General features: G+C 33.9%; 1 protein-coding gene across 1 annotated transcript in view; it reads right to left on the reverse strand.

Annotated features, from left to right (window-relative positions):
- The window catches only part of Sema1a (semaphorin 1a), a 610859-nt gene that overhangs the window by 216620 nt on the left and 381649 nt on the right, over positions 1–12590 (reverse strand). Inside the window, exon 7 of the mRNA XM_089589929.1 lies at positions 1272–1620. Coding sequence (XP_089446055.1) covers positions 1272–1620 — 349 coding nt within the window. The remainder of the gene's footprint in view (positions 1–1271; positions 1621–12590) is intronic.

Consider the following 12590-nt stretch of genomic DNA (forward strand, 5'->3'; position numbering starts at 1 on the left):
TTCGTGTTTTTTCCCTTGGCTTTGGCTCAAGAGGTGATTTCTATCAAAAAATTACCGAAATACTTTTCTGTCAATAATAAAACAGCGTGTCAGGGAAACAAATGTAATCAAAAATACTGTACGAGCCGTTGCAGGCACCCCCAGTTACAGATAAAATCGAGTCAGTAAGTTTTAACAGATTATATCAAAAAGTGTGATGAGGATACCTCTTAGCTGGCTATAAAAAGCAGACGGTGGTTGTGGTCAGATCAGTAGAAAGTATACTATACGCTCATCTCGCAAGAGCTCATTGGGAGAGCGAGATAAGCGATCGGTTGACGAAATAGAGTCACTCGTGGGGGGGATGGCTTTTAAGCCAGGATCAGGTCAAATGGTCAATACTTCCCTAACTAAGGGTGAATACTATTCTTACACGAAAGGTTATGTAACACTTTTATCCCTGAAAGCATGGAAAAGAGTTGTATTGCACTATCTTCAAGGTATTTGCTACTTTACATTCAAACAGAAATGCTGCACTTTTCTCCATTGGTGTGAAATACACTATTTCTTGCTATGGACACTAAGTCTTTGCACCCTTGGATCTTTCTTGGCACCCTTAAATTACTTTGCACCCATAGAGTAAAGTAACTGCCCGTCCATTGGGCTTAAAGTAAATGGCAGGTGCAAAGTATCTCTACGGGTACCACTCGACGCTTTGAAGAAGAAATACTTCTGTCCAATTTTAGGCACAGATACATGAGCCCCCTCCCCTCCTTCAGGTGAGATTCCTTTGACCTTGCGCTCATGGTACAAAGACTTATATAATGTATTGTCTAATACCATAAGAGTGATAAGGATATAAATCTTGTGGATAAGCAACAGTGTGTTTCACTGATTTTAATTATCTGCTGGCAATATATATGTTCAACAGGTGTATAAAATTAAAGGAGATATTAGAGTTTGTCAAAGTGTCCATGGTGAGAAAATTAGTCGACTTATGTCGTTCTCCTGTTTAACAGTGGTAAATTCATTGAAATGATTGTAAAATAAGAAGCTTATTTTATTTAATTAAAATGTTTCTAAATACTCAAATTTATTGTAGGCAGTAATTTAGTGAAATATTTATCAAGAACGAGCATTTGCATGAGTGTACCCAAAATAATAAATTATATGCATAGAGTAGCTGAAAATCATGACTCTGCTGGCATAGATACAGTTTAACTATATGTAAGTGTTTACCGTGGGTAGTGTCAGTTATAGTTTTATAATGCGAACAAAATTTGTATACTTACTGAAAACTTGTGCGAACGACAATGGGCTGTCCAAAAAAACTTCTGACAGATTTGTCCATTAATGAATGACTTTTGATGAAATTAAGAGTCAGATCAGGCAGTGTACGTGAATCGTTGGCACACTGACCAGGCCTAGGATCTGGTACCTTAGAACTAGGGACTGGCAACCAGTTAGAATTCAAGGCACTCTGCTCTTTGAAGTTACCTTCAAATGTATCACTTATATCTTGAAGCGAAAAAGCGCACACTGCTGATCCACTTATACTGTTAACAGGTGTTGTAAAAGTGCCGTAGATAAGTTGAGCCCCGACACCACCGTAAGTGCCTGTTATTAGCTCTGTTGTTGATTCTGCAACAAGTTTTTATTTTTGATAATAGGAACAAAATTTTTTTACTTTTGTGTAAATATTATACATTGCAGTTAGAAAGCTCTTGTAATATAGATAATAAATTTTTTTTTTAATAACCAAAGTGGTTATGCTATTGCGTTTGTTTGCTATATCATCATTACTTTTTGGCCAGTCTAGAACAAAACTCTGTTCAAAGTCTCTATCAGATACGATAATAGCTAAAAAGGACTAACTATGTATAATGCTCGATTATATAGCAATAATACACGAGCTGAAACGTTGTGGTAATCTAATAAGCTTATCAGATAACATAGTCACTTTGGCCATTTTTTTTTTTTATTTCGTACAATCGACTAAAAATAATAAAAGACTGAGCGGCTCAGTCGGGAAAAGTTTATAATTGATCTTACAGAAAGTTACTGTATATGTCAAGGGCTATAATACACACCCTGTGTCTTAATTCGAGCTCTAAATATCAATTAAAATGCGAGTTATTGAATTTTCAAAAATGGCCAAAAACGACAGTTCCTTGCAATTTTCAAGAAAATGGCTTTACTGATTAGAGCTTAACGTTGCTAATTTTTTTTTTTTACTAGAATTGTGCAAATTTTTTGTATTCAACCTTTTTCATATGATTTTTAGTTTTTTTTTTTCTAGGCACAAAAAATCTGGTTTGGCCAGTTTTACCATTTTTTAGACCTTTGATGAACTTTTTAGATGTTTGAAAGTAGTACAATTTGTTATAAACACAAAAAACTAGCGATAAAAATTTTTTTTATGCTATCATTTATTTCCCGATCTAAATAGCTAACTCTATCGCATTATATCTGGCATTCGCATTTACTGAAAGCGGCTCATCTAGTATGGATAAAATCATTGAAATAAATTCAACGAGAAACCTTCACTATTCACGAAAGACGCTCGTAAATGATAAAGCTATAGAGTTAAAAGCTTTTCAAAAGTTGAACATGACAAAAATGTTACCATGCCATGTTTTATACCTAAGCATGTATCTTCATCAACCTTCAACAACATTATCTGAGTGCTAAAGCCCGCTCGAAAACTTCACTGTATTGGTAACAATAAAGGGTTCCGCTTCACATAGTTCTATACTCTTCAGATAGCAAGGAAATCAAGCATCGTAGCTAAATGAGTAAGATTAGCAACCAGGTAAGCGTCAGATACATTAGTTGGGTGAGGCATCTTGGAAAAAGGTATGATCTTTTCCAGAGTACTGGATTAGTGCATGTGGTAAATAGTTAACTAAATAGGTACATTAGGAGAGAAAATTCAAAAAGATAGTTATAACCAAAAATATAAAATGACAGACCATTGAAACTGTGCCCCTTAGTTTTTCCACTGCAGTACATAGTTGCTTGGCCAACTAAAATGCAGGTTGTTGATGCAAACGAAGAATCCGATCCAGTGAACCTATCTCAAGATTTTGTGCAGCTTTTGATCGCTGCAGAGAGGATAGACACAAAACATAGAAGTACTGCACAACATCATTGGCAGAAAGGGAATGAAACGGTAACTTACAAGTCTGCTCAAAAAGTCTATATCAACGCATGGTTTGACAGCATTATGTGGGAATTTCTTTTTTTTCTAAAGCTATTTCTAGGAATCGATCTTAGGCTATGCAGACATTTTTTTTAATTCTGCATGTATTCAGTGGTATTAAGTGAGCTGTATATCGTTACCAGTTCTTGTCATCATATAACATAAACGATCGCCTATCTTACACTATTTCTTTAGTAATTGATTAATTTAGCACAGAAGCGAACCACTCTTTCTCATAGATAAGTGAGCATTAAGCCTATTGTTACATCCCAAGTTGATCCGAATTATATTCTAACTAAAAACTATCCGTCCGTCAAAATTTAGATAAGAGGTATTGTGAATATAAAGCAAGCTCATATGACAAGAGGAGCTCGTACGTCGCTTACGTGTGCGCGTGTGTGTATTAGCTTTAAGGTGAATGCTTCGTAATATGCTGACATAGAATACGGCCAGCCTCGTTGTAAACATTCATATATGTATGAATGAATAGTTACTTGGTCATTAATTTTTCCATTCTGATAATGTATACTCATTTGAAATTTGTAATTCACGCATTACTTCATAACATTCAAAATTGATTGTTAAATCTTTACAAGGACTAACTTCGAAATTTGTAAACTTACTGTCACAATTGAACTTGTATTTGGCGTTCTTATATTACTGATGCGAGCTCTCATCATCACTGACCCAAAAACTCAATTGCACTTGTCAGAAAATGCGATTGGTACTGTTGTATTGTTATTTCGTAATATGTAAAATCATAAAATGTAACATCATCATGCAACTGTCAACGCAGTCTGCAAGAACATCGCTCATTGGTTGACCTAATTCAACCAACGGCCTCTTTTACTCGCTCTGATGCTATAAAAACGCACCATCAAGAAGGAAAATTGCTCTCTTTACGCCTGTCACCAGTCCTCTAAAGTTTTAGTCAGCTCTTAACTCTTGCGACTCGTGAGTACCTTATACACGTAAGGCATAACGTGTTGGCTGAGGCAACTCGAGTGCGTATCGAGAACATCAATGGTATCGAACTACGCTAAGGAGCGAGGGACAGCAAAGGAGACCTACTGAAAGTGATTCCGGCGATAGCAGAGAAAGCAGAAATCGCAACATCCTACTGGCCACAAACTCATTCGTGTAGTTTAAGGAAACACTGACGGTTACAGCACGAAGCATTAGGGAACTCTGAAGCAGCAGTAACAACAATCAGTGAAAGATGTAAGTTATTAATCACTAATAAAATTAACTCTGAACCTTGTTAAAGTGACTCGATTAAATTGTATTTAAAAAAACAAATTATTATTAAATTGCTTTAAAAAAGAAACAAATTAATTAAAATTACCCATATTATTCAAATAAAGATTATTATTCAAAACAAATAAAACAAATAAAGCTCATGAGCTGAATCCTAAGAGACCCGCGAATGATATTTAAATAAAATAGTTAAGACCATACTCTGAACAAGTTCGGTCATAACACTATTAATTACTATTTCGTGGAATTTCTAAGGGCAGATGACACCATCCTCATCCATACAAGTACTATTTAGCTATTTATCTATCCCTGCTGACAATTGGCGACATTCCTATTGATTTTTTTTGTAGAAAAGTGACAGAAATAGCAAGCTTTTTGAGAAATAACATTTCAAACCAAGGAGAAATGTAGTTAAATAGAGATAAACGTAGCCATTTGTGAAGAGGGCGTCTGACGATCGTGGGGATAAGACTTCCTCATCAAAATCTACCAAAACCACGCTCAGCCAGATATGGGTCGTATTATGATGGTGTGTTAACCCAAAGGGAACAAGTTACACAAAATTTTTAATAGTTGGATTATGTAAATGAGACGAGTAACACTCCTCTGAAAGCACGTTTAAGTTAAATTCCCCGTAATTATAACACTCGAGAATCCCATAGCAGTACTCTAAAGAGTGATGAAGAAGTCCATAAGCGCGTTACTTTTTGGGCACTGGACAACTGAGGCTAAAAAAATACAGTAGTCCTGTCATAACATAAGGTTTAGCATCAGGTACTCAGTTTCATTTATCCTTAAAACTTGTGGGGACTCGATTACACTATGAGAAATATCCTTATGTACGTAGCACGCTTCTTCATCACCTTGAATATACTCACGTCATCTTCCTACCGTAATCAGACCGGTATCGCTACGTACAAATTTCTAACTTTATATGCTAAGTAAAATGAAGAATTAATCAGAAGTGATCCAAGTCTCAGACATCGTCAGCACGTTGATATCAAAGTAATGGAGAAAGTATCGAATGTCATGCACATGCTCTTGTAAATAGTTTATATTTGATTGAACTATACGAAAAGGTAGGTACTCCCGAAGAACTGTGTGACTGAGAGCACGTGATACTCATTGTTACGAATTAAATCAGCCTTTATACTTTATCTCAGTGATTCTTGATTCTACTGCAGATACACCTCACAGTCTCAGTGCTTATCTAATACGTTTAAAGAAAGTCCTTACAGCTGCAGGACAAGCAATATTTTTTTCAGAAATTCCCGTGAGTCTATCTTATAACACACCAGTGCCCATGTAATATCTTTAGCTGGCAACAAGTCACAGGATCCCTCTGCTGATCTCAACCAAATGCTGGAGTACGACTGTAAGTTGCACATTCTCATTACGCAGCCAGCTTAACTCGTCCGAATTTTTGTTTTTCCTACTTTTAATACACTGCAGCCTACCATTGATTTTAGCTGAGATGTGAGGGCTCTTTGCTGCCAACTTCGTAAAGTTGTAATATATTGAGTTTTACAAGGTATTGCGACCTTGGATAGCCCTGAAAAGGACCAGTGAGCAAAATTTTTTTTTAAATAAACTTTTCAGCAAATGTGACTACCTGGATATCTGAATAGAAGTATTTTCTAGCTGTTGCTAGTTGTTTGCTGTTGTAGCACAAGACTGTTTGCGAGAAAAACAACAACATTCTGAAGTATTAGAGCTAGTTTTAGTGTTATTTTTCAGTAATGTCTGGTGTTATGCCAGAAACATTAGCATCCAAAGCTCTTTCCTTTGACCACGAAGCTTAGTCATTTTGTCAATCCAAGGCGGAGATTCGTTTAAGTAACTTGTCTGTTAAAGACTGTTCAATTTGCTCAAGTTTTTTCTTCCTTTATAGCTTTACTTTTGCATTCATCGTACTCATATCTCAAAAAGCATAAGTAATATCTGATTCAATGCAGGTTGTCAGTGGTCAAGATACCAAGCCTCACAGTAATAAACTCCACTAGTAAGGTTTGCCAGTAAATGACTGACTTAGATTAAAAGTTTTCTAGAACTGGTCAAAGAAACCTGAAGATATGACTGATTTTACGTTGGATTAAACATACACACACACATAAATACTAATAATGTCTCCATTAATCAGTGTAGTAAAAAAAATATAGCATCAAAATGTTTGTGACAATAAAAAAGGGCTCAAAAACAAAATAAAAATTAAATTTACTGAATATTACAAGAACTGACAACATTATTTATTACATTTTTTTACCATGATCAATATAGAAATGAGTAAACAAAATACAACTTATTTATGATTAGCTATTTAAATACTCTAATCACTCACTCTTGATATACTTAAAAATACTGAAGCAAATTGTGTTCAGTTTGAATTGCACCTTATTGTAGTATTAGTCAGTTTTCTTTCCGCATATCTGTTACCATAAAAAAAGATAAATTTAATTTTTTTCACTGGGAGAAAATGACATGGTCTTGTCTCATTAGAAATCATATGGGAATCGTTTCGAATCTCCATGTTAATATAATAAAACCATGTTTAAAATACATATAAGGATATCATTCATTCCTTTCCATGTGGAAAAACAAAGTTGTTTTTTTCATGCAAGCGTCAATTAGTTTTTTATGCAATACATCTCACAGTGCGGTACAACAGTAATATACCAGTTAACAAAGGTTTTAACCTACATTTTTTACTCACAAAATAAATAATGTACATTTTATGTTTTGAAACCTGCTAATTATAAAAAAAATAATAAAAAGATTTTACAAACACTAAGCCATTACAAAAATGGCGTTCTGTTATCAAATGCCTTTTTCTTGTAAATGGAGACACGTACTGAAAAACAATTTACACAAATTAGTCAGGCACCAAAAATTCTATAAGAAATGACTGTTTGTTCCAATTTGATAAGTGTACAATCTCAAAATAAACTGTTACTAACAAATACGTGCAAAATGGACTGCAACTAAGGAGAACAGCAGGCAGACAGTCCCACTCACACTACCTGCCTGTCCGCTCCATGCCTGCGTAAGCATAGTAGGAGAGTAGAGTAGGGTTAAGGAACAGATGGACAATAGAGGGATAGGAGTGAGAGAGACAGCAAAGTACATTTTCATTCGAGTATTATATTATCGGCTGCCCAGGCATTTTTTAATATATTTTTAAGTCTAAAGAAATTTTTTCAATGGAAACTAAAAGTGTCTCCAAGCTAATTAATTTTTTTTACATTTTCATTAATTTTTTATGGATAAAGTATGGTCCCAAATAAGGTTAATATTTATATAACAGTGCCATAACGATTTTAAATTCGCGAAAAAAACTTTTGAAGGAACATAGTGCTTTCGACTTTATCAAATTTTTTTCGAAAAAAAAGCCTGAGTTAAGTTTTACAAAAAACTGTCAACTTCATTTAAATGAATATTTTTTTTCCATGACATTAATTAGTTATCCAGTGATACGAATGTTTCTTAGAAAATTATTTGAAATGAATTACTAACATATTTATTTTTTTCAAACGATAAACATGGATAGTACAAAAAAATTTTTAACAGGGACAGAAAAAGGTGCAACGTTTCTGTCGAACTCCATGTCATGGATAGATTTTCCATTTAGTAAAGTAAAGAATTCTTTTTATAGAAATTGGCCTCTTGGTATTCATTGACTTTGTTAAAGTCTTCCTAATATAAGTCTACTGCAACTTTTTAATTCAGATGTATTGGTACAGTTTGGTCCAAGACGAATCTGATATAGAATTGTGCATGCAGGCCCAGTGTCTGCAAGTACCACGATCTGACTTGCAATCACTTTTGCAACTGCAACAAATCCATAGCAATAAAAAAATTAATGTAACTATGAAATTTACGAGATTTATTTGTAATAAGCTTTTAAAATAATTGAACTATTGGGCAGTAAGTGCTTGGGTACCCAAATAAGAAGTTATACTTCTATAAAATTATATGGCAAATAATATAATTATAAATATAAGTATACCTCATATGAAGCGACATTATGTACAAAGGTGGTGCAATTATCGTTGGAATGAGTATACCTACGGTCGGGGATTGGCACGCGGGAGACCGTGGTTCAATTCCCGGCCAGTGCGACTTTTTCGGGCAAGTACCTCTGTGTCTTTCACATGTGCTTTTTCACCACGCAATGCTCCTCGAGGAGGGTTTAGGCGACCTTCTCGCAGCATCATTGCCTAATTCCCCCTACCCCCCTCCTGTAATGGGAGGCCTCCCATCCCTCTTCCCTTCCTTCTCCAAAGTGCTAAGTGCCCATAGTAGTGCCCTTATTAAAAAGGAGCCGGACGTAGAGCACTATAATATAAAAAAAAAAAAAAAAAAGAGTATACCTACGTTAGTTGGGTGTGGTTTCAAGAAATATTTCAATATCTCATGACAGAACAATTAAAAACAATATTTTATGGCACGATACAATATAAACAATATGGCAGCTGGCCAGTACAAAACTGTGCTCTTTCATCGAATCTTCCGATGGTTTCAAAAAATCTTCCGAAGAAAATAATAAATACCCTTATAAAATTGCAGATCGTTCAACTGCACCCTTTTTTACATGTTTAATTTAAAGAATTTTCAATTTAACGTGGAACCTTGTAGAAAAATCACTTTGAGTCGTATCTATATAAAGCTTTCATTTTTTTGTTTGTATAAAAGATTACTATTAGATGAACCTGTTTCGTTTCCAAATAGATTCATAATTTTTTTTTTTTTTTTTTTTAAATCTTTTTTTTTTATTAACACAAAAATAGGGGCCAAGTATGGTAAAAGCGTGCATGTTAGTTTATCTATATGAGAAAAATTATTTTCAGCGATGCAGCATGTATTTGCGCTCCTCCCACCTCTCTGAATTTTGTTCTCAGTTACAAAGAAAAAATTATGAAAGAAGAAAACACAATAAAAATTAATTGTTGTATTTATACAGTACGGAAATGTTTTTTATTATTTTTTTTTTTATTACGATAGGTCTGAAAAAATATGAAAAATTGTATAAACAATAATTTATTCATTTTGAAAGAAACAAATTGATGATAAATACATGAATGTTGCAAATTAAGAAAAAAAACATGTTCAAGAAAAATGTATTTCCTTGAATAACTTGTTTATTTAATGTAAAATACGACCAAATGAATAAATCCACAATAAATGAAAATTTACATTGAAAATACGTTATGAACTGTAAGACAAAATGAATTAGTTAGTTTTCCTATGCCAGGCTCGCTCATAGCAGAGTGGGTTGAGGGCTTACCCAGTGTGCAAGAGAACAGGGGTTCAAATCTTCATGGAAACTGTTCTTTTTTTTTTTTTTAGAAATTAATTAAAAGAAACAATCAATAAAATTCAAAATGTATGGTGTAGTGTGGTGGGATGATGTTACGTAGTGTGATGAAATGACGTTGTGTGGTGTAGTACTGGAGACTAGAAGTACGTCAAGAGGGGCGGGGCGAAGGGAGAAATCAAAGCAAAATCCACTCCCATTACACTTTTTCTCAAGTTCACTAATCTGAAATCGTTGATTTACTCTGTAAGGCTAAACGCACCTATAGAAGTATAACTTAAAAAAAAAACAGATAAACACGTACCATACTTAATAATTTGTGAATTTCTGCAGATTTTACCGTCATTTCAGGAAATTATTTTTTTTAGCACCAATGCTTGGGACTCAAATTATTTTCCTCCTAATTTTGAGTTTAGAGATACACATGTTTAGCATGATCTTACAAAGTGGCATTGGTTAGAGGCAAAATACCTAGGAATTTTTTTCCTAATCGTAGCGACGGAAGAGATAAATCGCTCGTGCCTAAGATCATTAATCGAGCTTGCGGCTTGTTTTTCTGTTTTGAGTGATTTAGTGGCAAATACTTTCACAGCCTTGTAAATTTCGTCGGCCGTTTTATTTGGTTTATTGGAACCTTCTTCTACGTTACGCAATTTTTTTTTTAGTCTCATAACATAAAAATATTTCCGTTGTTTTTCTGAAAGAATAAATTGATAGTGTCGCACCCAAAAAAAGCGTGAAAAAACATAACATTATTTTTTATGCTGATATATTTCCTTGCTCCACATTAAATTGTTGGCTTTTCCGAAACTACTTTCATGAAATATAAGTTTTTTGATCCCAATGCAATTGAAATGATAAATAAATCAGTTTCGTTTCCGGCAATTACAAGAGGTTGAGATTTTTTTCCTGATAGATCAACAGTAGTCTGAACAATAACGGTATTGGAATTCTCCATGGCAACAGACGCTTGAACCTTTCCTTCACACAAATATCTTAATAAAAGTTGCATGAATTTATATTTTTTGGCAACGTTTAATAAAAATTGTTTATGATGTATAGTCACTATATTTTTGAGGGAAATACTTACATCTGCTGCTACTATTTTCTCCTTTTGTCAGTACTGTTTTTACGATTTTTCTCTAACGATTTTGTTATTGTAGCCATTGAAAACTGCACAGCAATTTTGTTTAAAATAATGCGTAATCTTAATGTAGTAAATTTTTAAAATTCTTTTGAACATTTTAATGCGAGGCCATGCTACATATTGTAGTACCCAGTCTCCATTTATTATATAAAAGCGATTTCGTAAATCGTATGTTGATTCTACGGATGAAGTATATATTTTATATAATTACGATTTGGATGATTTTCTTATGTATCCTTATTAAAAAAAAAAGTACTCAAAGGATACGGAGACAACTCACAGCTCAAAGGCTCACGCGTTTTCTTCTCATTACCTTGAAATAAAAAAGGGATTCTTTGGAACAGTAATGCTTAATCAATCGAACCGTTTTTTTTTTTTAGTTTTCTGACTTATTCCGTGCATGAAACATAACTGCACAATGACCTGACAGTGTGGCTCATTCCATTAGTGCTCTTACTGACGATTAGTGTAATAGCTTCCTTTTCTCTTTTAAATGCAAGATGACACATTTTTGCCCCTGTACCAATGACACCAGTTGACAGAGACATAAGATTATCTCGTACACTAAATGGCAAGTGCTCTGATAGCCAAAAAACAAACCTATTTACGTGATTGGTATTTTTTTTTATTCTTTCACTTATTAAATTGATGTGCTGTTCACTTAAAACCGATGCCTTCATGCAGAGATTTTTGAAATTCTTCTGGACGCATTCTGTCTTTAAGCTCAACCAAATCTTCTAAAAAAATATGCACACTTTGAGCGTAGGCTAAATAACCAGCTGCTTAAAATATAGACAGCATGGTTTTGTTGTTTGTAAATATAGCCTCAAATTTGCAAGACGTTTCACTTCAAAAAACTGCAGCACAAGGAGGACGCATTCAATGTATTACATACAGAGTTTTGCAGTTAGTCCTTGATTTTTTAATCTTTGATACGTATAATCATGTTTTCGTTCAAAGATTATATGAATAGCTCATTACTAAAGTCATTAATGTCCAGGAGCTCTGTATCCCAACTTTCAAAAAAGTTCTATATGCATTGTTTGGTTTTATTAGTTGTGTTTGTGTCTCTGATAAAATGTAAGCCAAGAGTAGTTTAACTCAAAATGTGTGCGCGCAATGCTTGAGCAAAGGCATGGACAGACTTTTTTTCTAATTCTGTTGCATACGCGGTAATCCACATTCGTTCAAGACCAGATCCACTCACAACGTTACCTATCTCACCTGTGAATAACATCAATTAATGGAAACCTTGCAATCTAACTAACACTTTTTCATTTTCAATTTTCTAAGACCGAGTTTTCCACCACAATAATTGATTTAAAAAAATAATTGTTAAACCTTAAACAATTTTTTTGGTTTTGTTTGGGCTGTATTATAACGTTGTATTCGAAATCGATAATTTTAATGGCAGCTTGTTCGAATTTAAAATCTATAAGGCTGTAAGAATAATTACCATTTAATCATACAAAACAGCAAAACAAACCACAAGTTCAATTATGACCTTAGGTTCAAGCTATTTATCTCACTCATTGCTATGACAAAAAAACTCTTAGCTACTTTGCATTCAACTAACAACACTTTATACGAACATGCCAAACGTATGTATCTGAAAATTCGAAATGGGCGTAAAAACAATTTTAATCCCAAGCTTTGGTGCTAAAAAAAAAAATTTCTGAAATGACAGCAAAATC

The sequence above is a fragment of the Copidosoma floridanum genome, unplaced genomic scaffold (assembly GCF_036245765.1).
Source record: "Copidosoma floridanum isolate Cflo_tuat_1 unplaced genomic scaffold, Cflo_Japanese_pri ptg000011l, whole genome shotgun sequence".
Lineage (NCBI taxonomy): Eukaryota > Metazoa > Arthropoda > Insecta > Hymenoptera > Encyrtidae > Copidosoma > Copidosoma floridanum.